The sequence below is a fragment of the Onychostruthus taczanowskii genome, unplaced genomic scaffold, assembly GCF_017590055.1.
Source record: "Onychostruthus taczanowskii isolate IOZ18803 unplaced genomic scaffold, ASM1759005v1 scaffold17, whole genome shotgun sequence".
NCBI lineage: Eukaryota > Metazoa > Chordata > Aves > Passeriformes > Passeridae > Onychostruthus > Onychostruthus taczanowskii.
The window spans coordinates 11730190-11755932 of record NW_024498906.1 but is presented as its reverse complement, the minus strand read 5'-3'; the positions used below and the strand labels follow the sequence as shown (position 1 = coordinate 11755932).

Genomic DNA, 25743 nt, shown 5'->3' with positions numbered 1-25743 from the left:
ATCCATCCATCCATCCTGATCCATCTATCCATCCATCCATCCATCCTGATCCATCTATCCATCCATCCATCCATCCTGATCCATCTATCCATCCATCCATCCATCCTTCCATCATCCATCCATCCATCCATCCACCTCTGCAGCACCTCCAGGTGGAGCAGGGGAGGGAAGCCCCTAAATCATCTCCAGAACCCTTCATCACCTCGAGAAGGGGAATCTGCTGCCTGCATAAGGCCCTTGAGCAGCACAGGCTGCATGCAGCAAGGGAAAGTCTTTACCTCTGGACACACAACTTCACAGTACAGGAAAAGTGCAGAAGAAAAATAAGCCAGTCTTTTAATCATGGTTTTATTGCATGACTCCAGCTCTGGGGATTGAAAGATAAAATTGAATTTGCATAAGCTGCTGGACAGAATTAATGCCCTTTGCTGTTTGCTCTATTCCCTCCCATTTGACATTAGAGAGGTTAATAACTCTCATTTTCCTATGATGTCAAAGACTTCCACTCCATCACCCAGGAAACTTTGTTCAGCAGTTTTAATCATTCACAGTCAGGGTGTTCACTGCATATTTGGCATTTTATTTTCATCAGAAGGTTTTCAAAGGAAAATTGCATTTCAACCAGGATCCTGGAGCCAAAGTAAACCTCCAAGGTTTACATCTGAGCATATGAGATCACCCTTAGCATAGTAATTTAAAAAAAAAAAAGGCACCACATTCAGCAAGATATTTGTTTTGTTTGTTTTGGTAAATGAGTAACTAAATAATTTCAAGACATTCATAGCACCAAAAGTCATTCATATGGTATGAGTCAATACATAGCTGCTGAGTCAATGTATCACAAAATATAGCATTTAACAGAAAATATTATTCAGTGAGTCAAAAGAATAAATGAATTAGCAGGGAGCAAGGTCTTCTCTGAGGTCAAAATTATCACACTTCACATTTTACATGGGTGAAACATTGAGCCTACCCTGCCCTGGGCTTTGACTCTTTCTGCTCTGAGGTAACAGAGGTGCCAGGCCAGGAGCAAGGAGAAAAGATGCATCTGCAGGAGGGAAAATGGCTCTGCATCACATGCAGCAGCACAGAATTCCAGCTGGCATTTCTAGGTCAAATAACCCTCTTTGGAACTTGCTTTTCAGGAACACGACCATCTCCCTTCTGACAGCAGACAACTGCATGGTGTCCATTGATCCCACGATGCCTGCCAACACAGAGAGGTGAGCCCTGCTGCCAGCTGCTCCTGCAGAACAGGCTCAGGCCCCGGGGAAGGGAGGGGGTTTTCCTGCAGAAGCCTTTTGTGTGCAGTGGGAGGTGAGCAGAGGGAGGGGGATGGCAGAAGAAATGTGTGCTGGCCTGTAGCACCTGTGCTGGTTGGGAAGATTTTTACTTGTTAAAGCAGGAGTAATTGTCTGAGAGGAAAAAAAATACTTTTGGGTGTTTAATGTAGAACATCTGTTCCCATCCCTCTCTGCTGTCACAGCTCTGTTGTTCCCCCACTCCTGACTGCTCTGCTAGGGCACAACCAGCAGATTACTTGGAAAGCAAACTCAAAGCCTGTAATGAGTAATGAGTTTAGGTCTCTTCATTGCTGGCTTTGGCCCATGTTTCACTGCCATTGCCTTTATTGATCCTGAGTGGTGCAGCCCCAGCAGCTGGGAGGGGGCTCCTGCTCAGGACACAGAGCAAAAAGAAGTTGTGGCTGCCTCATCCCTGGAAGTGTCCAAGGCCAGGCTGGACAGGGCTCTGAGCAGCCTGGGGTGCTGGAAGGTGTCCCTGCCCATGGCAAGGGGCTGGAACTGGGTGATTTCTAAAGTCCCTTCCAACCCAAACCATTCTATGGTTCTATGATTCTGCTTCTAAATCAGAGAATCTAATCATTCTGTTTCTAAATTCTCTGTAAATCAGAGGGTTGTGTGTTCAGAAAAAGTGCCCATTGCTTATTCAGACTCACAGGTTTTAAGAGATCTTGGAATATCTTCAGATACTTCTTTATACTTCTCAGGGGGCACAGATGTGAAATACAAGCTGCATTTTGAGTGTTGCTAACACCAACCCTCTGTGGCTCTTCCAGGTCTCCATACAAAGTGATACCAGTTATGACTGAGCAGCTCTCAGGTAAAATTACCCTTTTGAACTGAATCTGCTAAAGCTGAATTAAGTAAAGGTGAATTTGCAAACATTTGCATGTGGAAATTATGTGGCCATGAGGCAAAAACCCGAAGATGTCATGGTTGTAGCTGCAGCAGAAAAAGAAGTGTTTGATCACAGTGTTCTGCAAGAAAGCTTAAAAAATGTGCCTGAATTTCAATGAATTTGAGGATCAGGTGAGTGGCTGAGTCTAGGGAACTTTCCCAGTGCCTTGCTCTGGTCTGACTCAGCACTCCTGGTGCCCTGGGGAAAGCCTTGCATGGAGCAGTGGGGGTTTTTCAGGCAAGAAAAATGAAAGCCTGTCCTGCAATGTTTTGTTAAACCTGCCCATTCCTCTGCTGGAAAGCTGAGCACAACATTTGAGCCTCATGTTATTTCCAAATGGCTGAGGAGAGAACATAATTTCTGTTGTGGGCATGGTAGCTCCAAGTGTGATAAATATTTAAATTCACCTGACAAGATTAAAGAGGGCCTGGATGAAAGAACACATCTGGAGCACATTCCCCAGCCCAGGCAGGGCTGGAGTGCCACTCCTCCACTTCTCTTTGCTGTCAGTATCATGCTCTCAGACACTGGAGCAGAAATTTGGCTTGGGGCAATTCCTGTGAGCATGTGGCCCGTGGTTTCTCCCATCTGTGCAGCTGCAGAGTCTCCTGCCACTCACATCAGGGCAGCCTGGACACTCTGGAGCCACAGGGAGAGGCTGGCAGGGCTGCAGCAGCAGAGGAGACAGCAGCTGGGGACACTCCTTGGAGCAGTCAAATGGGAAGATAGGAGAGACAAAGGGCAAGGGGTTGTGATTGTCCTGGAAACACAGAACAGGAGTGAGACAGGAAGCCTGGGTCTGGAAAAAGTGGTGTGCAGGAGCAGGTGAGTTTGGTGGGACAGGAGAGATGATGTTTTGGTGGTCCCATCTCATCTTCTGGCTTAGGATCCTGAATTATAGATGGAAACAGAGTGTCTGACAGCACTGTGTCTTCTACAAGGGGAGGCACAGGGGACTGAGGCTGTTCTCTGAGGCGTCTGCCTTGGCAGAAACATCTGGAAAGGAGGATGTGGGGAAGGACAGAGAGGCACCAGCTGGGAGATTGTGCAGGGAGCAAAGGTGAGCAGAGAGAGCACAGAGGGTAGGGAACAGGGAAGAACCCACAGTGAGATTTGTAACAAGCCATAAACAAATCGCATGGCAGTGATTGCCAGAAGGAGGTAGTGACAGCCAAGGGACACGTGTGACTGCAAAGGGGAAGAATCTGTCTGCCAGACTGTTTCCTTGTTGTGACAAACCCTGCTGCAGCAGCATCACTCTCCTGGTCTGGGAGTGCAGTTTGCATTATTTCACCAGAAAAGGTGGGGTGGGCATGTGGCTCTGTGTCCCAGCTGCTGTGAGTAACCAGACTCCAACTGCCCCACGGCAGAGAAATGGGGCCAGCACGGCTCCAGCAAGGAATGCCACTGAGTTAGACCAGCTGGGAAGCTGACTGAGGGGCTTTCTAGAAAATATACTCCTTTTTGAATGTAATTTTTTTATTTCCCTAGCATGAAGCTAACAGTATATTTTTATAGGACTGTGGATGACTTTTCACACTCTCCCAAGGCCCTCATTTTTCATCCCCAGCTGACAGCACATGGCTCTGCTTTGTGCAGAGCACAGCTCACTGTGTCAGCAAGAACTCTCTTCACTCCCTGCATTTCATAAAACAAGGATTTCCAAAGATCTGAGCTGAAAAGGGCAAGAAAAATTCTGGCCATAGATTGTCAAAACATAAGACAGAGTCTGCTATGGAAAGAGGAAGAAAGTTGAGCTGAGTGTGATGGAACTAATGTTCCTTGGTATCTTTTTCTCTTTCACATGGCTTGTCATTAATCTTAAGCATTCCTGACATTTTGCTGACAGTAGGAAGAATAAACAGAGTGGGAAATTGTTCCTTTTCATTAAAAGAAAAAAAAAAAAAACAGCTCTGTTCTGTTATCTTCACTTCTCACACAACTCTGCCTGCATCATTCTGCTTCCCAAAGCAGCTCATCCAAATAGGTGCCAAAAAGGGGGTCACCCCAATTTTCACAGTGGTGGGAGGTAATGCATCTCTTTCAGCAGTCTCCCAGGCAGCTGCAGGAGAATGACACAGGGAACAGAGGCTGTAAAAGGTGGAAAAGGGAAATATAATCCTTCAGGAGGAAAAACATAAGCAGTGGCTGCTATCCAGCAGAGGAGATATCCACTGGAGTCCTGCTAAGAGACATTTCTTCATTTCCTGGCCATGGTCAGGAGAGAGGGTTGGAAATAAATAAAAATTATTATTCCAGAGAGTGCTGGATGCAGCAGCCATCAATGTGTCAGAGGTCAGCTGTCTGTAGTGCTAGGATTAGGGTGAGGGTTAGGGTCAGGATCAGGATCAGGATCAGGATCAGGGTCAGGGTCAGGGTCAGGATTAGGGTCAGGATCAGGATGAGGGTCAGGGTCAGGGTCAAGGTTAGAGGAGGCCTGAGCTGGCTGGTTCTGAGCCTGTGAGGCTGCTGGATCACACTCTGTCCCTCCTCCTATGGCCCTGGACCAGAAGACACATGGCTATCCATGCAGAGCATCAAAAACCCCTCTGGCAAATCCTTTTCTCTGTGGTATTTTAATTTCCCATTGAGTGAGCATCCTCTCCCTCCCACCAGCAGAAGGGCTCTGGTGTGTGTCCTCCTGGTGAAATTGGCTCACAATTCACAAACTGATGTCTGTGTTGTTGCTCTAATTAGTAGGATTCAGGCACTTATAGATTTGACAGGGGTGACAATTAAATGAACAAACCCTATTAGCAGCACCCTCTTGAGGGATAAAATTGAAATCTGTGTCATTTCTGATAGTGCAGAGAAAGGAGCTGTTGTGGAGTCAAAAATGAGCCTGACCCAGTGGGGTCCTGACAGGACAGGAAAACATTCTCAGGGACTTTTCTACTGCTCCAAAGTTAGGGCAGCAAAGCACAGCAGTGGCTGCACTGGAGATTTGAAGGGATGATTTTTCCCCTGGATGATTCAATACCTGAGATCATGTGTGGTTTGGTATGGTGAAACAACAGAAGCTTGTCACTGTGTCTAAATCTTCTTATTCTGCATCTCTCTCTTCTCCTTTCAGAGCCTTGTTCATGCTCTCAGCTCAGGCAAGACTGAGGAGGCAGAGACTGGGAGAGAAAAATCCTCCTCCCACTGCTGCTCCTTACGAGCATCCCACATGGATGCGTGCACTGGGATGAGGCCAGCTCCTTTGGGATTGCTCACCTGATGGGGAATTTGCATGCAACAGCCCAAATTAACCTGAGCTGTGAATTACATGAATCTGGGGCTCCATATGACAGATTCATGGATGTGGGCTTGGGCTTGAAATTCACCCCTTCCTGAGGCTTTTGTCCACCTGGCTGCTTGTGGGTTTTTTTTAATTACTCTGACTGCCCTGATTCAAGCAAACCACAGAAAGTGAAATGCAGGCAGAAGCCTGAGCCAGAGGCTGAAGCATTTGTGAGAAACAGGGCAGGAATTCACCAGCCCGATGCTGGCAAGGAAAGGGAGATGCTCATACCCTCCCAGCCTTGCTTGGCCAAAGCAGAAAAGCCGGGGGGAAGCCAAGCTACCCCCCCAACCCCGGGGACTCCTTGCTCACAGCCTGTTGAGGCTGGCAGGGTGGCAGAGGCTGGCAGGGTGCAAAGGGAGCCACAAGAGTGGGAGGATGGAGGTGGCTCCCTGGCCATGATCCCAGAGGGTGAGAGGGTAGAGGAAGAGGTGCTGCTGAGCAGGGTGGTGCGAGGCAGAGGGTGCCTGCCAGCGGGTAATAAACCATCTGTGCCAGGGCAGCTCAGCTGAGCTGCTCAGCGTGCCCCTGGTGCCAGTCTGGCAGGGAAGGTGGGCTCTCCCTGCCAGCCTCCCACCCAGCCACGGTGGGGGTGGCAGGAAAAAAGGCTGCTGCCATATTCCCCCACACCTGCTTTCTTCCCAGGACCTGCTGGAGACGAGGCAGACCAGCTCCTTTCTCCACGGTGTCCTGGCCAAGCTGCCTGCTGAGCTTGGCAGAGGCCACAGGGCAAAGAGCAGGAGTGCCTGTGCCCGCAGCCAGCAGGGCAATGAGCCCTGGGCAGCCTGGGGAAGCCTGAGCTGGCCTGGCCCTGCCCAGAATTAACCATTGCAGCATCTTCTGGGGGCTTCTAATTGTCATTTGTCAGCTGCAAAACACCCGGGGTGTTGTGCAAAAACCTGACTTGCTGAACACCTGCATTTGTAAATATTGCTCGTTTGCAGTAAGGGTGGGAAGGTGAGGGGAAAAGAAAGGGGTTTTTTTGGGGATGCTGCAACAGGACCCTCAGCAAAGCACCCAGAGCTGCTGCCATGCTGCTTGCAGCAGGATTTCCTTTTCGGACAGGGAATTGCAGCAAAGCAAAGGAAGCAATCTGAGGGAAAAGGTATCTGTGTGAACCTGGGGCTTCAGCCCTGCCCAGAGGTATAAAAAAAAAAAAAAGGCAGAGGGTAATGAAGGGAGCAAAAGCACACTTAGCCCTCCTGTTTTACAAAGGAGGGGACAAACAAGACTAAATTATGTCAGAGCAATGTCTCATTTTCTTCAGAACCCGGGGTTACCAGAGGTCTTCCCCTCAGAAAGGAACAGGGCAGAGAAATGGATCTTTGTCTCTTTAAGATGAGGCGAACTGCCACTCTTAGTCATATATCTTTACTGCACCCTAGGGTTATAAAAACATACATCTTCATTTTGAAAGTCTTTTATTACATCCATAAACATCAGATTGCAGCTGACTGTTCCCTGGATGGGAATTTCTTAGTACTCCAAGTGAGTTTTGACAGGGGGAGGGAGTGAAAGTAAGATTGTTGGGGTTTTTTTTTTTTTTTTTTTTTTTTTTTTTTTACTGGAACAGTGTTTATAGGGAACTTGTCAGTCTCTGGCACGCTCCAGCCACTGTCAGAGGGCTGAGCAGCAGCGAAGGGAGAGGACACGGGTTTCTCTGCTTTCTCTGCTTGTTTTCCTTGTTGGACTCTGTGCCATCCCAGGTGCTGCCCACGGTAAGTTTTGCTCCTCTCTTAAATAGGACGTGGCGTTTGCTTTTGTTTCAGTGCTTGGTTTTTGTGAGAAAACTGGAAAATGGGTCTCTGTGAGAAGAACCAATCTGTTTTCTCTGCTAGCCAGTCTGCTGGGAGCTGGGGGGGAAAAAGGAGAAAAAAAAGAGGGAATTAGATCTGAGACTTTCAGAGCACAGAATGCTTGCTCCAATTTTGAGACACAGGGGGGAACAGGCAAATTGTTTGGACCGGTGATGTGAATGCTCTTGACAAGTATTGCTGACGTCTCTAATACCCGAGGAATTGCAAATCCTTTCAACAGGTACAAGAGCTATCATTTAGAAATAAATGGTAAATGCTGGGCTGTATTTCTGTCTGATGTGTTTTGCCTGGGTGACTGCACTTGTGAGTGTTGCGTTCCCTGGGGGAAGGACAAGAAGTATCTGCAGAAATGCCATCGGGTGTTTCTCTGTGGGGTATAAATAGGTGCTCTGTAATCTGCAGTGTGTTTGTGAGTGCACTCAATGCTTCCTTTCCTTGAGCATATCCCCAGTGCAGGAATCACTGCAGCACTTTGGGGCAGTTTGCATTAGCTGGTGGGGGAAAGAGGGAACAATCCCAAAACAAGATCTCAGGACTCAGCCAAGGTGATTTGTGCTTCCCCTTTCTGTGTGGACATGCTAAAATATTGCTATCATACTTCTTCCTTCCTAAAGTGTGCTGTCCCCTGAAATCCAGGGTCCTGTTTTGAGGGATTGTTTGCTTTTCCTTGTGTTGGGAATTGCAATCCTGTAATTATCTTGAGAAGAGGCTGGGGCTTCATCAGGCTGACTTTCCTGAGCCAGCAGAAGATCCTGAGAGCCCACGAGGGCTCCCAGTGTGGCCACTGCTGCAGGAATTCAGGGAACAATGGGATCTTGACAGGATCCCTGTGGCAGCTCCGTCCAAGCCGTGTTCTCAAGGGAAAAGGGGCTGGGAAACTTGTACCCTGCTGTGTCCATCCCACAAACCAGGAAGGGCAGACCTCATTCTGCAGGGACAGCACTTTGTCATCTCATGTTTGCCTGGAGTTTATGCAAGGCAGCACAATCCTTAGGCATTTGCACCAGAAAAAAAAAAAAAATTGGTCTCCAGGATAAAACTGAAAGGCAGGCTGGGTTATATTTAGTGTTCATGAGCTGTGGTGTTCATGGGCACTCTGTCACAGAGTGCTGGTGGTGTAGAGACACCAGCTGTGAGCAGGAACTTTCAGAAGCCAGGTGGGATTCTGGATGTCCCACCCAAGGTCTGTGGAAAGGTCTCCTCCCCAGGAAATGCTGCCTTAAAACAAGCCACCTCTCAGAGACCCAGCGTCCCAAAAATAAATCTTCTGGGAAACCCTGGCTGTAATCTGCAGGAAGAGGAAGGCAGGTGAGACAAGGGCTCATTCCCAAACCTGTCACTCTTCAGAGGACCAAAACAATTTTTTGGCCTCACCACCAGAACTGGAAGCCTGGGGACACCACTCTGCAGAAGGGCTGAGTATGTCTTCTTTCCTTTCTTTTTTTTCCTATCATGTCTTCCTTCTGGTTTTTTTTTCAGAGAAAGAAGAATTGTTCCAGAATTTATTGGGACAGATTGCTGAGCAGTTCTCGAGGTAAGAAACTGAACATCATTATTAATTTAAAATGCTATTTCTTTTATCAGACTGAAGTGAAATTTTCACAGGAGGCAGAGGGGCATTTAAGACATCTTTCAAATCCCACTCTGCCTGCCAAATTTAGGTCTGGGACACATTATTTCCTGCTGACAGCAATACAGTAGCTCAAACCAAAAGCAATTTCAGTGATTATCTTTGATCTAAAAAGGAGATCAAGTAGTAAATGCTCCTTCCCTCTTAGGAAGCAAAAGAAATGCTTCTTTGTTGAGCAGTCAAATCATCAGATTTGTTTCATTTTTCCCTTTATCACCCAAAAATGTCTCTCCTCAGAGAGGATTTCTCAACATCTGTGTAGCTGCTTATTTAATCCCAGCTGGTTTCAATAAGACAGATCAGTCCCACCACAGCCCAGCCAATCCGCAGCGTAACTCGGCAGGAGGGGAGGAGGTTTCAGAGTGTGCAGACACCAAGACGCTGCTCTTGGACAATTATGAATTACCAATTTAACAATTATCGATTTAACTTTGCTTCCCTGGGGGGGTACAGTAGCAAGTCACTGCTGAGAGAGGGGGAGATGAAGTGTTGTAGAGCCACGGGACATTGCCAGGGCCATAAAAAAATATATATCTCCTGTTAATTTTTCTGAAAATTAAACCCAGGTGTATTTTCTGCCCCAATGTTAGCATTTCCATGGAAAATTTGCTTTTCCTTATGACAAACGTGGGCTGGGCAGATCAATCATAGAGACACAAATATGGCATTTCTAGCAGAAGTTCTTAGCACCTAGGGTAGATAGAGCATTAAATGTATGACATTAATACATGAGGGTTTTCTTTCCAGGGTTTTTAAAATCAATGAACTGAAAACGGAAGTAGCTAATCACTTGGCAATGCTGGAGAAAAAGGTTGAATGTGAGTGTCCCTTTATTCCTATCACAGTGGGAACTGGTTCCTTGTGACCTCTGACCTGTCCTGCTCCTCCACTTTCTCTAATCCCTTGTAATTTGGCCAACTCTGAGCTCCAAAGGCCCCACGTCAGCCCGTGGGGATGGTGAGAGCCTGTGGTGGCACTGGTGTGGGGACCAGGGTGGGCTGGCTGGTGCTGCCAGCATCCAGAGCTCCTCCTGCCCTCCCTTTGAGGGGCTGCTGGGCCCTCCACTGAGCTTTGGGATTGGGGCCGTGTCCTGCTGTTCCCATGCCCCTGTGGCAGAGGGTCTTCACCACCCACCTCCCCATCTCCACCTCCCAGCCCCTGGGCAGCCCTCCAGTGTCCCCATGGCCCAGGTGTCTGTCACCTCCTGCCCCCAGCAGTGACCTCCCCATCCCTCTGCACTCCCTGATCCTCTGAGGAACCTGATCCCACCTTCCCTGTGGCTGTTTGGTCTGTAATTCCAGGGGTAACACCCTCCTTCTGCTGTCAGTCCCATTCCCCACAGAATTCCAGAATCACTGGGTTGGAAGAGACCTTCAAGACCATCGAGTCCAACCCAGCCCCAACAGCTCAACCAAACCCTGGCCCCCAGTGCCACATCCAGGCTTTGTTAAACACACCCAGGGATGGTGACTGCACCACCTCCCCGGGCAGCCATTCCAGAACTTTATCATCCTTTCTGGAAAAACTTTTTCCTGCTATCCAGCCTGTATTTCCCTTGGTGCAGCTGCAGGCTGTGTGCTCTGGTTGTGTCAGTGCTGCCTGGAGACAGAGCCCAGCCCAGCTGAGCACAGGCACCTTTCAGGAGCTGTGCAGAGTGAGGAGGGCACCCCTGAGTCTCCTTTTCTCCAGGGGAGCACCCCCAGCTCCCTCAGTCATTCCTTACACTGTAACACGACCCTATGGTTACAGTGCAACAGCCAAATTCAATTCACCCTGTCAATGAGCTCCTTTCCTGGGTTTTTGGGTTGTTTTGTTTCCCCTTGTACAGCCTCTGATTTGTTTCAGTACATTAGGCAGAACACAGGTCCCAGAGAGGCAGGGAAGGGGCATGAATAAGGTGCTGCCATCCAATTTTGACTTCAAACCCCACATCCTTGAGAATGCTCAGCATTGAAGTCAGGAACAGGGAGAGCCTTTCCCAGCACTACAGCTGCAGAAAGAACTTTCCCACTAGGACTGTCTGAGAAAAAACAAAAGAGTTTCTGGTTCCTGAAACTTCCCCTGACCAGAAGCTACCTTGACCCTGCAGCTGCTCAGGGAGAGTGATCCCTTTGTCAGCAGAGAGAGGAAGAAATGTCCTTATTTGCAGAGCAGCTGCAGGGAAGCCTCTCCCTGTGGCCACCCCAGCCTCAGGCTCCTGGTGCTGAGGATTTCCATGGAGGGGGCAATCTGCAGCTTGCCTACACCCAGAAAGGAACCCAGCTATGAATTCCTCCTTGTCTGTTTGGCTGGTGCTTCTCCCAAGGCTCTGCTGGTTTATTCTTTGACACCCCCCCCCCCCCAAAAAAAAAAAAAAAAAAAAAGAGAAAAGAAAAATGAGCTCAGTCACTCTGCATTTTCAGTGAAACTTCTGACCAGCTCCACTCCTCAGGGCTAAATGCCATGGATTAGAGCAAATGAGGTAAGCTGTGGGTCTTTGTATCCCCTTGGCAGCCCAAGAAAGCAACGATCCCAGCCAGCTAGGGGCTGCTTTTGGGATCCCTGGCACACACTCTGCCTCTCAACACTGGCAGCTCACGGCACAGGAGGGAGGTAACCAAGGCATTCATGCCATTCCTGGCAGGAAAAACTGAGCACCTGCCCACTCCAGCACTTTAGTGCTGGTTTAGGGAAGGCAGCATGCCCAGAGCTGCTGGGCCATGCAGGTGGACTGAATTCCCTGCTCCCCAAAGGAGGGCTCTCTCCCTGAGTGGGTCCCACTGCTGATGGAACCAGCAGCTGATGGAGCAATCTGTGGGAAGGAGCTCCCTGGGCTGCCTGTGTGCTCAAAGTCAGACTTCCAGAGTTTGCAACAGAGCCCAGTCTGCAGCATTCTGAAATAATTCCCTGGGCTGTCATGTTTAAGAAACAAAAACGTGGGAGAGAGGGAGTGTCCAACCTCCCTGCTTGAGCTGGGCTCCCAGAGGTTGCTCTGAGAGCCATGTTTCACTGCTGGATTCAGCCCAAGGATTTCTTTAGACAGCACAGGGTCTTTTCAGAAGGTATTTCTCGCTGCAGAATAATGTAATGGGCCCTTAATCAGTGCACATGACATGGCCATTTATCATTTGCAAGCCAAATGTGGAAAGAATTGTGTTTTTATTTTGCCTTTTCTCCTGCCTCCTTCATTTCCTTTTCCACCACTTTCACATGTGCTCTCCAGGATTTGTTCCCCAGAGTGTGGGGATAAATGCTCATGACAGCACCACATCTGCACCTCACATGAAATGTTCTCAGCTTCCTTCCCATTCCTGCCTAGAGACCTCACCAGAGATGTGTTTTCAGGGAGCCAAATCTTTAGATGATTTTTAAATCCCAGCTAAAGCTTGTCAGTTCCCCTTGGAAAATGAGCCCATGCAGAGCAAGCACTGGGAATGCTTTGTCCCGTGGCTTGTCTTACTCTGCACAGCAGCCCACACAAGAATAAAGAAGCTGGCAAAAAACCCTTTGCAATTTGTAATCACTTCGTATCTACTTTAAGAAAATAATTATGTAAATTCTCTGCTCCCCCAGAGAGATTTGGGTTGAAAACCAAAGAGATGCAACATGAAAAAATGCTCAGGGCTGCACCAGAACTCCTCCCTGCAGTTGCCTGCCCCACTTCCCTGTCACTGATAACTCTGCTTGGCTCCCACTGCTTCAAATAGGCACTGGCCACCAATTAGACATCTTGGCAAATGGAATTTCTCCCAGGTGAATGCATCAGTGTGGTACAGATCAGCACAGGACCTGCAGGTCAGCTAGGGCTGACCATCAGCAGTTGAACAAAGCCCCCAGAGAAGTGCAGGCAGGTATCCAGAACAAAGATATCCAATGAGCAGGACAGCAGCTTGCTGCATCACCACGTTGTGATCACCCAAAGAAATTGCCTGCAACAGTGACAGACAAAAAAATAGAAATGTTTAAATGGGATTTTAAAGAGAGCATCCCTGTAAACAAAAATAAACTAACCCCCTTTCCCTTTCCTCTCCTAATATGTGGCATTCTGGGCTTAGTTCAGACACATCTCTTTCCTTTTTCCCAGTCCCATCTGCAATATTTGTTGTTATTCTCATAAAGGTAAACAAAACCGAGGTCTCTGCTTATCTCCAGAGCTGTGCCCTTCAAGGCAGGGTTTTATCACTTGCTCTCCCGATAAGTGTGATCCAGACTGTGATTTTCTAAGAAAGTTGCTGAATACTGATTTTCCTCCATGCAAACAACGAGTTCAGTAAACAAATGAGCTGTGAAATGATTGCATGTGAATGACATGGAGTTATAAATGGTGCTGTGTCCTTGATCACACTGACAGTTCAACGAGGGGGAAAGAAAAGGGACAATTATTCTCACACTCTCACTGCGTTGGGCTCTCTCAGCTATAGGGAATAAAGTCCCCTGCTGCATAAAAAGGCAATCAAACTTTTTGCCTCATGGCTCTCACAATTGCATGCAGAAGGGAAATATAGGATTTTCTGTGCTGCATGTAGAAATAACCTTTGATTACAGAATTGATTGGCAAAAAGAAGTGACAGGATTTCAATAGTTTAAAAAAAAAAATCTATCATTAGAATTTTCAACATTTTTTCTCTCCCTCCTGCATTCTCACTTTGGCTTTTCTGTATCCAGCAATGCCTCTCCGAGCTCCTTAATGCTCTGCATGAACTTCCGAATTAAAACCTTTTATCTTAATGGGAATTCTAATCCTACCGGGCGTGTTTGCATAGCCCTGCTTATCATCCCATCACGGGAGTGGGGCTTTTTCCTGCTCAGGATTTCCTCTGATTCCTGCTCTGCAGCCGAGGAGTGAAGGCACCAGAAGAGCTGCCTGCTGCTGTGGAGAAGCCGAGCTGTTATAGCCACTGAGTGAATGAAGGCTGTTATCTGCATTGGCAGCAGAGAATTCCTGTGGCTTTCCAAGATCCCATCTCGCTTTGGCAGCACCTGCACGTGGGAGAGGCCAGGCAGCCTGTGGGAGCTGCTGCCTCGCTGGATAACCCCACTGGCAGAGCTCCCTGAAGTTTTGCACCATTGTGAAACGAGGCCCTGCGACTTCTCGCCATGGTAACAGCCCTGTTGTTTCCCTTTGTTGACAGTGGAAGGCCTGAAAGTGGTGGAGATTGAGAAATGCAAGCGTGACATTAAAAAGATGAGGGAGGAAATGGCAGCAAGAAGCAGCAGGTAAGTTCTGCTTGGCACCCAGCCACAGGAGTGTCTGGTTTCAAACCCTAATGCAACTTTTCCACAGAATTATCTCCTGGGCTTAGAAGTAAAAGAGCAAGGAAACCAATAACCATCAAGGGCAGGGGCTTTAATTTACCATTTGAAGATTTATAGCCATTCACCAGTTAAATTAGCTTGGGCCATGGGAATAGAGAAGAAGGTCTTGGGAGTTATTTGTCACCATACAGAATGGGAATTCTTCATCCAGATTTACTGGGAGAGAGAGAGAATGAGGAAAGAACTTCTGCACATTGCAGCCTTTGGTTGGGAACCAGTTAGCCCTCGAATCAGCTCCAATATATTCTGGGAAATTACCAAATAAATATGTAGCAGCTCCTCTAATTATGATCTCATGCTATTATAAATCATCCGTTTCAAATTCAATGAGAAATTGGGAATTTACATTCTAATGCAAGGGCTCATTGTGATGGTTTTGCTGTAATTAAAACAGCAGCAGAAAAAATTGCATTTCCTACGGTGCGTGGTCGCAGCTGGAAAACGCCCCCTGTGTCACTGAAGTGCCCCACTAGGACAAACAAATCATCACTGTGAGATTGGGAATACTCCTGGGAAGGTTGCTGGAGTATACCCTGCTGCTCAAAATGTGGGTGAAGGGAATTTTTCTCAGCAAATGTAACTATGCTGTCTTGACAGTGTCGGGGTCAAATTGTCTGACCCTTAATCAAAACTGTTTCCTACTGAGGGCAGTGGGAGATGTGCTAAAAGATTCAGGCTTTATAATCACTCATTTTTATAAATGTTGCCATCCAGATATGTCAGGAGGCACAATGATAATTCCTTCCCATGAAGTCCAAGGCCAAATTCAACTGTCATATTAGCATAAATGCAGAATAACATTATTAACCTCAGATGTGTGCCTCAGATTTATCCCAGCAGGGTGGAATGCAGTCTACCCTGTGACTTGCATAATTTCTTTTTGGGGTGTGTAGAGAAATCTCATTAGAAAAATCCAAGCCCAGGTTGGCAGCAAATGCAAGAGCATGTGTGCTGATTTGTGCTGGGTGTGATGTGAGAAACGTGTGTGCCCATGTGTCTTTGCCTCAGCTGTGGTAGGGAGCTGGCAGAGCTGAACAGTGATGCAGAGTGATGATGATGAACAGTGATGCACAGGTGGACAGGGAATTAGGTCCAAAAAAAGAAGTTATGGCAAGTTCACGTTCACTCAGTCACCACCACGCCACATCAGGCAGTACGAGACTGTCCCAGCAGCCATGACTAATTCCCATCCCAGATCCTGTCACCTTCCAATCTATATTTTGTGGTCTAAACAACAAGTTGTTAACAAGAAAAGCTGGAATGGGGGGGTGTTCCATCTGCTCAGTGCAGCCAGCTCCAGCTGGGGTGTCACCTTCACCGAGGGCTCGTGGTGAGATGTGACAGGCTCCTACAGCCAGAGACCAGCAGGGGTGTGAGGCTGGAAGGATGTGGTAAAGATGGGAATGGGCTCAGCTGGGCACAGACACCCACCCTGGCTTGCTCTGAGCTCACACTCACAACTGCTGTCTCGGGAGCAGGAGCAGGGCTCGCTCTGCTCGGCATCACTTTGGTGCTGTGTCCACGTGGCTCTGTCACATCTCCTCTTGGTTACCCTGAGCTGCATCTCCCTCCTCCCAGCTGCTCAAAGGCTCCTCCTGCTCATGCAGAATTCTGCACCCTGTGGGTGTGGGAGCCAAAGCAGCAGCTAGATGTGGATACAGGTCTGAGGAGATGATGCTCCTTGGTGCTGCTGAGGAATGGGCTGAGGTTCCTTATTCCCAAGCCACCAGAGCCCCACAGCAGCCAGGTCACCAGCCTGTGGTGACCCCAGCCTAGGGATGCTTGACCCCAGGGTGGCTGAGCAAATCCTCTCCTGCTGGCATGAGATGAGAGGCATCCCAGGGAAGTGGAAATGTTATTTGCTCTCATTTAGACCTGTCATCCCTTGTGCAGTGTCATTTGCTAGATAATGCATTGTGGTTGCAGTTAGGGATCCCATTAAATTTAATTAATGTACATAAATATTTGTGAGTGCCTGTATTCCTTCAAAAAGGTCACGGTGTACACAGCTGTATGGGTGTTTACCTTTTCTTATATTTGCTGTTACATTGCCAAATGAGAGAGTAAGGCTGGGCAGCCAGGTTTATAAAAGCACAGTGAATTGTGCATCTCTCTGTTCAGAAGAGCAAAGCAGCTCCATTTGCATCCTCCTCAAATTGCTTTTTTTTTTGCTTGTCTGCTTTTCGCACTCACCACTGGCAGATGCTAATAGCATTACGGTGTCATTTAAAATCATGATCATTTGCAGATCCAGTTTTGCATTTGTGAAGGTCTGATGCATCCTGGCTCTGGTGTGTTCCCCAGTGTGCTGGGATGAAGGCTTCAATATCCTACTACAGCTGGGAATTAGAGATAGCTGGCTGACCCTCAGCTAACCCTGGCAGTCAGCTCCAATTAGGGCAAGGAATGCCCCAATCTCACTATTTTTATCCTACTAATACCCCACACAGTGGAGTTTTGAGGAAACGGCTTTAGAAATTATTAAGACAGCTTTTCATCAAGTGAGAATCTCCTTAAACAGGGCAGGAAAAGGCAGCTGGTTGAAGTCAGCTGACCACCTTGAGCTGTGAAATGACATAACTTTCACAGGATTCAGACACTGACACCAGAAATGACAGCAGACATCAATGTTAAGAGGCAAAAAGAGACCTGGACTAATTCCCAACAGAGAAGAGAACCACTCAAAAGAGATACAATGCAAAATATAATAATCAAAAATGCAAAAACCAAGTTAACGGAATGCTTTGCTTGGCTTCTTTGGAGAGGTTTATTTTTGCTTCCTTTGGCAGGGGGCTTGAAAACTGAGAGAGGATAATCCAAATGTTAGGACTGCAGGGATAAATCCCTGGAAGTGCTCAAGGCCGGATTGGATGGGGCTCAGAGCAGCCTGACCTAGTGAGCAGCACCCCTGCCCACGGCAGGGTGGGTGGAGCTGGATGATTTTTAAGGTCCCTTCCAACCCAAACCATTTCATGACTGTATAAATGCAAAATGCAGGAAGATCAGCCTCACACAAGAATTAATAAAGTCCATGTGGACAACTAGCTGGGAAAAGCCCTGCAAGGCCATGGAGTCCAAGCTGTGCCTGATCCCCACTTTGTCCCTGGCCCAGAGCTCTGAGTGCCACGTCCAGGCCTTCCTTGGACACCTCCAGGGATGGGGACTCCAAACGTCCCTGGACAGCCCCTGACAATGCTTGACCACCTTTTCAATGAAGGAATTCTCCCTGATGTCCAGCCTGTCCCTCCCCTGGCACAGTTTGAGGTCATTTGGGAGAAGGGCCCAAGCCTCGCCTGGCTGCAGGCTCATCAGGGAATTGTTGATAAGGTCCCCCCTGGGCCTCTGCCCAGATGGGAAAGCATCAGCTTGGCTTTTCCACATGCAGAGGAAAGAAGAGTAGATAACTGGCAGTGTTAATAACCAGGCAAGTGTTAATTACCTGTAATTGCTGGCAGGGGCTCCCTTTCTCCAGGATCAGGGAGCCAAGCAGAGGTGTCTGCCAAGTCCGTGCCTCTCCGTTGTCCCACACGAAGAGGGGCAGCAGCCAAGGAGGTCACACCATCCAAGTGGAAGTTCTCCTGGGCTGCAGCGAGGCTCAGTGGGTGCCCTCAGCAGTAAATCAACACAGGTGTGCCCACAGCCAGCGTGGTCCCTGGCAGCCCTGGAGAAGGATGCCTGCCATGGACAGCAAGCTGCTCACTGGGAGTTTAAGGAGAAGTGGTTGGGTATCCATGGATACATGCCTGAACTCAGATGCTTCTCTCTTGAATGCAAATAGACCGAGAAAGGGCAGCAGGGGTGTTGCACAAGGGGAGAAAATCCTGAGGAGAATCACACTTTCAAAGCATTTTGAACAGCACTGCTTTAGAAAGGGAGAGGCTGTGGGGTGGGGTGCTTCTCTGAGGGGAGACCAGAGCACGACCAGAGCATTTCTGGCACTTTTTGAAGCACTGTTCCCTCAGTGTTAAGAGATGAATATTTCATTTCAGGACTAACTGTCCCTGCAAGTACAGCTTTTTGGATGAAAACAAGAGGCCAGCTCCCCGGCGGGATGTACCATCCTACCCAAAGGTATGACACAACCCTTGCTCTTCCCATATTCCTGCTGCAGGACTGCCATCCTCACAAGTGCTGCTTTACAATGTGTGACTCCTTAGCCATTAATTCCCTGTTATTCTAAATCCAAGGTCTGATCCAAAATGCCAATGGAAAAAGCCAACAGTTGCCCATGGTGACTTAAAGTTTAATTCTCAGTAGTCTTTAATACTTGAAAGCTCGTTAGTGTTTGAAATGTTAATGAACATTGTGCATTCATCAACATTTAATGCTCTTTTGTCTAGGTATATTTGTTTATTCTCCACGCTCATAGCAACAATCAAAAACACCCTGTAATGCTGTGTTCTGATTGAAAGTAGTGCTGCTGCCTGCTTTCTCCTAATAGATTATTTTTTAATTTAAAAAGTAATTTATGGGAATGCTTCACCTAGGGAAACAAAGAGAAAATGCGACATTGGATTCTCTCCAAAATGATTCATTGTCCCTGTGAAAATGAGTTAGTGTATTTGCTACAGAAAACAGTAATGCTGGAAGAAAAAATGTCTCCTGGGCAAGCACAAGTACAAGTCCACAGTGATGAATGAGGCTGAAACCATGAAGAGCACAGGGTCTTGAATCCCAGAACCAGCAGTCTTTGCCCACAAGAATTATTAAAAGCTGCCTGGTTATGCCTGCCCAGTGACGAGCTCAGACCATGACAAAACACCAGCTCACACATTTGCAGATCATGGTTTAACCATGAGCATCTCCTCACACACACCAAAGCTGGCTCAGCCACCCTGAATCCTCACAGTCCTGTGTGATGCAGATCTATGACATGGACCTGGCTCTGTGCACATTTGTCTTCAGAGCCCAGCAGAGCAATAAATTCTGCTATTTGTTCTGCTCTGTCTTGCTAAAGTGACCTCCACTGAAGCAGAGACTCTGGGACTTCTATTTCTTTTAGTTAACTGTTGCCCAGGAGGCTTGTGCTCCTGACACTAACACATGATTTCACAGAACACATCAGTTCTAAGCCAGTTTTTTTCCCTTGGTAAGCATATATGTCAGATTAAACTTTGATGGACTGCTGCATTAGGATCTTGAATTAAGAATAAAGGCTACGAAGAGTTGAACTGCCCCACTGCAGAGTAAACGTTTGTATTTCTGCATTTCTCCTAGCCCAAAACTCATGGGAGTTTGGGGTTTTAGAGATTTGCAAAATTTGTGAGGTGCTGGATTTGTCCAGTGTCAGTGAGGCTGAAGGAAGATGTCATTGCAACTCCAAGTCTGTACTGCTAATTTGCAGTTTTCTTGCAGAAAGTCACACTAAATGTGCATTGTGTGTGCAAATGCAAAACTCCTTGCCTTCTGAAGAAGAAAAATTAATCCTCTGTGTTGGACACTAAGTCCAAGTCCTCCTTGGACTTAGTATCAAACAATTTGATGGCTCAGAAATTGTCATTCACCTGCTGAGGAGAGTAAACCCAGACTAGAGACAGCCATGGTAAATGGACCAGTTGAAGCCACAAGGGTTTTGAGTCCCCAAACCACTGATGAATAGGATCCTGAAAAGATGAATCCATAGAGTCCTGATATCCCCATGTCTTTTAACCCTGCATATTCCTTTTCTTTTCATTTTGTATACAACCATAACTGGTGAATGAGCTTGATTTTGTTTTAGGCTTCTGAGTGTAATGATAAAAAATCACTTGAATCTTTCAGGCTGACAACCAATTTGAAACTGTGGGCACTCTTGAAAAAACACTTGAAATGAGAGCATAAATCATCTGAAAATAAACATATCATCCCCAGCAGCTAATTTAGCACTGTAAGCAGAGACACTTCACACCCCCCCTCCCTAACTGGCAGCTTTGAGTGCTGCTGATGCTCTGCAGGCAGCAGAACCAGTGCAGGGATGGGTCTGTGCCCTGTGCCTTTGATTTTCTGTGCTGGATTTAGCCATGACCCTCTCCTTAACACCTCCACTCTCCCTTTTCTCCCAAGTTCTGCTCCACAAGGATCTGCCCCAATGAGCAGCTGCCACCTGGCAGGAAGGGTGAGGAGGGTTGGGTGGCCAGAGGGAGAGATCATTTGCTCTCTCCTTGGGAAATGTGGCTAAATCCCTCATGAATGGAACCCTGGGAGCCCCAAGGACATGCCAACAGCATTCCCATGGCAGAGACACCCTTGTTTACACCTCCTGCCTTTCTGTCTGCAGTACATGCTGTCCCAGGAGACCATCGAGGCTCTGCGGAAACCAACTTTTGACGTCTGGCTGTGGGAGCCCAACGAGGTGAGGATGCCAGGTTGGCAGGGCTGGCACTTTCTGAGAGCCAATAAGGCCAAAAGAGCCCTTTGAGACAGTCTGCAGGATTTTCCCCCTTTTCTGCGCCTTACTTTCTATATTTTTTTCATTTCCATACCACACCAGAAATGCAGTGCTTCTTCCTAGCAGATGCCAGGTAGATTATGCTGCTTATCATATCCTGGCTCCTCTTCATTTGCTCTTTAATCTCTTCCTGGTAAAGTCCCTCAACTGGTGCACTGTCATTACTGTCACATGAGTTCTCCCATACCATTTTATCTGAACAAATCAATCCCCAGTGAAGTGTGTGCTTAAGCACATCATCAATAACTCCACTCAAATCAATAAAGCAGCAGGCAGAGGTGCAGACATTGATTCACACCCCTTCAGCTGAGGGTTTTTTCTGCAGTTTGTTCTGAAGAGGTTGCAAGGCTGCATTCAAAGCCAATTTTCTTCCTTTTTTACTGCTATTAGTGTTATTCATGGTTCATCACTTGTACTGAAGAAGGTTCTGGAAGGTCTATGTGTAAACCTCCAGAAGCATAAAGGAGAAGGATGTTAAGAGTGGACAGCTTATAATGTAATGTAAAACCAGATTTAGCAAGCACTAGCAAATCTCACTCAATAAAAACATGATGGAGGACAGGACTAAACCAGGAGTTTAGTGCTGTTTTTTTTTTTCCCCAGGGGAAGGCTTGGGCAGCACCCCCAGCAGCAATCACCCAAATTACCTTCTCAGAGGTTCTGCACAGAATGATTCTGGCTCAGCATGACAAGGAAAAACACCCCATACCCCATCCATAGGAACAGCACATTCCCTTCAGGGTATTTTCTGTGTCTGGAAGAACAACAGAAGGGCTCTCTGGTGGCTTTATGTCCATCTCCCATTTGCTGAGAGCTTCCCTTGTGTGGTCAGAGGTGCTCTGCAGCCACTGCTCTCTCTCTGTACCATAAATGCCTGTGAGGTCTTTGCAGCAAGAGAGAATTACAGCCTGACAGGTGCACCATAACCCTGCTGGATTATTGTTCTTCTGACTATTAAGAAAGAATGAGGAGAGACAAAACCCATTATCCACAGATTCCAGTGATTTAGCACAGTAACTCGTTCAGAGGGCTAGCAAACATTATCAGGTGGCAACAAGAAGGCAAACAGGAGAGTGTGGAGATTTAACTTGCCCTGCAAGGAGGAGTGTGCTCAGAAATGAGATTCCCCACAAGCTGTGAGCACCATATGGGTTTATCTCTCCCTCTTAGCTCTGCTTTATGTTTACAGAGAACATTTCAATTCTGTCAGTGCTTGTTTAGCAGTGAGTGTTTGCCCATGTGCTCCAAGTGGGACAGGCAGGTCATAAACCTTGGTCAGCTGTAAGCAAATTAATAATGTGTCCTGCTGCATCTCAGTAAACACAGCTTTGCAGCAAGCCTGGCTCCTCCTTCTCAAATGCCCTCTCACTTTTCAAGCCTTACAAGAGTCCCATTTTCCAGCTTTTGCTGCTGACCAAGAAAGCTAAACATGAAAACTGAGATTCCTCTGTGTTCAGGGGCAGGAGTTTTGGGACTGAGAGTCGCCTCCTCACTCACCCAAAGCTCTCTTGGCAACAGCTGCATTTCTAAGGGCAATTCAGCACTTCTGGATAAAGTTTCTTGTCTTGGAAAGTCTTTTATGGAACTATTGCAAAACATGTATTCTACCAGGACAAGGGGATTTTCAGCAAAATGCTGTCCATGTGATTTGAGCAGCATTCAGCTCATGGCATTGTCCCTCAGGTCTTGCAGGACATTTTCTTCCTGTTTGGATTACTCAAAATCAGCCCTGTTGTTACTCCATGACTTACATTTATATTTCCCTGGATAAATATAAAGTTTCATTAGATTAAATCATTTTTTCTGGTGAGTTTCTAAGAGCCTAAATAACAGAAAACTAACTAGAAATGCCCCCAGGGTTGTATTTGTGATATTTTACCCCTCATGTTGAAACCCCTGGTGTGCTTTACAGTCTAAAAACTGCATTTTCTAACACAATGACCAACCACATTCCGTCCCCTGCAGATTGGACCTTCAGAAATGGGAATGCATATACACAAAAACTCCTGAACTCCCAGGAACCTGTTCATTTCTGACTGGTGGAAGCTGTTAGATTGAGATTTTCAATATATTTTGTTTTCAATTATTTGAGATTTTATCAATATCTTTTGTTTTCAATATCTTGAGATTGTCAATATATTTTGTTTTCAATTCTTTCAAGCCCAGATGTGGGGCTTGATGATTAAATGTGAGAGGTGGTGCTAAATTACCTGAATCCCCCTTGCTGCTGCAGAGCAGATGTTGTCTCAAAAGAGCTGCCTGTCCTTGCATTTCAGCTATAGGGATTCACAGTTACAGTCTCCATGAGGGGATAATCACAAAATTGCTGCAATTTTGTAGGGTTATAATGGGAAATCTTTTAAACAAGAAATGTGAGGTAAGATAGTAGAGTTAGGAGCTCACAAGAAGTCATAAAGAAAGAAGGTATTGACGAATGTCTGAAATAAGTTTCTTCAGGGATCTCTTATTTTCTGCTGTCATTTTCTATTCAGCTAGAGCCTGATCCATTTCTGGACAGCCAGGGAGAAGCTCCCACTGGCTTCACTGAGCAACAGGACACATCCCAGCTGAACTAGAAAATGGCAAGGCTTTTTTTGTGAGCAGGAATTGCTGTGATACACACAAATCACAGTCACTGAAGAGTGCTGGTGTGATATTCAAAGCCCTGCACAAAACCTGTGAAGTCAAGAGCAGCGTGTCTGCTTCAAAAAGCTTTCAGACCCTCTCTGTCTCCCCTCTTGCACTGACTTTAATCATGCAATCTTTGAACATCTTTCTTTCATCTAAAGAGGGCTCTGCAATTATTTGATGCTTGCAAGGGGGGAATTCGCTTCACAGGGTGTCCTCAAGGGATATTTACAGAGCCAAAATAACCTTCCTGTTCCTGGCTGCAGATGCTGAGCTGTTTGGAGCACATGTACCACGACCTTGGGCTGGTAAAAGACTTCAACATCAATCCTATCACCCTGAAGAGGTGGTTGGTGAGTGTTTCAAGTGTTTGCAATTTTTCACATTCAAAAATCAATAAACAAGGCATTTAGTCGTGGAATTAACATGACTGGCATGAGTAATCCCAATGAAAGCAGTCAGTCTATACAAATTTTTAAAATTTAAGTCCTTCAGAAAGTGTTTGCATTCTTGTGGTCACAAATGACTCTTTTGTAACTGTTTTGCATTCCTTTGCTGAGGTTTCCATTACTGAAAGCAGTTCATTTCTGCTGAATGCTCTTGATACCTACTGCAAAGGGAGGCAAGACAAGTGCCTTCAGATATAGCTAGAAAGTGCAATAATCATTCAGTGTACTAAATCACAGGGAGCAGAGGAAGGAGCAAGTCAGGAAGGAAAAGGAATTGCTGAGAAAGTAACTTTCTTTGCTTCAGTCTTTGATGTGAGAATGTTGCAGAGATGCAAAATGTGAGAAAGATGAGATCATACCAAAAGTGAGATGGCTGAGGGAGAAACACTGGAATATTTAAAAAGCAATGAGTTTTCAGGTCCAAGGGAGAGCAAAAGAAAGTGTTTGCTAAAAAGCTGAAGAATATATTGGCTTTCTTAGAAAAAACCCATCATGTTCTTAGAGAACTGTAGACCAATAAATATTTTAACCATTGTTTAAAAAGCATCCAGGGATAGCCTGAGGAATTACAACTAGTAAAAACTTACCTCTGTGTCTCACAAATTGATTGAGACAATAATTAAAAACATCATGGTGTGAATTCATCATGCAGATGTTTCATAGGATTCCTGTACTAAAGACTTACACCTCATTAATCTCTTCTAATTCCCTGAGGAGCTCGCAGAGAGCAGAGGGCAGTGTTTTAGATGGATGTAGACTCCTAAAAAATTTCACAAAATCAGGAGGCAGCTGGAAAAGACAAAGGAAAGAGTGGGTCCATCACATGTTACAGGAGGCACGTGCGGCTGTCCCTGCTGGGTGTCCTGCTGCAGGAGGGACACAACGAGGCACAAGGCTGAGCAGAGCCTGGAACAAGGGATAAAATGCCACCACAGAAGGTAGGAGGCTCACCTGCAATTTATTCCCAGCACTGGTGAAGCCTTTTTAGGAAAATAATATGGCTGCATTAAAGGAGAAACCAAAAAATATCAAAAGCTGGTAAGTCTCTCTGTCTGAAGAAGGAAAATGAAAAGCTGGGTGGTGTTGACCTTATAAAGCAGCTGAAGACAAGAGGTGGGATGAAACCCAACACAAACAAGGGTAACACGGAGTAGATGAACCAAAAGATCTCCTCCTCCTGTTTCACAGCCCAAAAACATGGGAAGCAAGGTGATATGTCAACACACACCAACAGCCCACCCACACACACTGCTGCAGGCAGCTTCCCCTACTCGTGTCTCCAGGCAATTTATCACCACTAGCATTTAAGACAGCTTCACTCTGAGCACAAAAGGGGAGTTTGTAGTGTATTTTCTACAAAGGTAAGGCAGGGTGAGGTCTCCTATCTTTTTGAAGAAATAAAAATGATTTCTAAAAGCCTCAAGGGCTCTGCTGCAAAGTGGCACAGTGTGGGCATCACTTTGAACTCAAGGAGAGAAAAAGCCACCCCACGCTTATCCCAAATCCACTGGCTACAGAAGTCTTCCAGAAAGGGGAGGAAAGAGTGATTAATGCAACCCAGTCTCTCCTTCCCTCCTGAGCCAGGAGTGCCCTGGGATGCTCTGGGCTCCAGTGCTGGATGTGCACATTACATCCATGCAGCTTTGTGCAGTGCCATGTGTAGGCTGCGAGATACCACCTGTGAGCCTGGCTGGCAACCATATCATGCCATTCCTAAGTCATTTTAAAGTAATGAAATGTGCTTCTAAAATCCTTGCTGCAGAATCATATGTGCAGCTTTTGCAATGAAGCCCACAAGTACTGAATAAGCATTGAAATACCACACTTCTCTTGACCTCATCCAGAGCTTTGAGGTTCCCTAGAAGTCAGGTGATGGGTTGAAGCGTTTGATCCTGATGGGGTGTGAGGACTCCTGAGGTAAATTCCTGATTTAGCTGGGGAAGGGGACAAATGCTGTCCATGTCATTAATTCAGGCTCAGTAACTGAAGCATGAGGGCTCTCTGGGTTCCAGCTT

General features: G+C 46.7%; 1 protein-coding gene across 2 annotated transcripts in view; it reads left to right on the top strand.

The window, feature by feature from the left end:
- PDE9A (phosphodiesterase 9A) overlaps positions 1-25743 on the top strand; it is a 51394-nt gene that overhangs the window by 15679 nt on the left and 9972 nt on the right. Inside the window, exons 3-10 of one of the 2 annotated variants that reach the window (XM_041399813.1) lie at positions 1146-1223; positions 2078-2121; positions 8779-8833; positions 9677-9747; positions 14041-14125; positions 18214-18295; positions 20481-20555; positions 23546-23632. In XM_041399813.1, coding sequence (XP_041255747.1) covers positions 1146-1223; positions 2078-2121; positions 8779-8833; positions 9677-9747; positions 14041-14125; positions 18214-18295; positions 20481-20555; positions 23546-23632 — 577 coding nt within the window. Of the gene's footprint in view, positions 1-1145; positions 1224-2077; positions 2122-7071; positions 7201-8778; positions 8834-9676; positions 9748-14040; positions 14126-18213; positions 18296-20480; positions 20556-23545; positions 23633-25743 lie in introns of those variants that run through there. The other variant, XM_041399812.1, reaches the window with a different exon arrangement.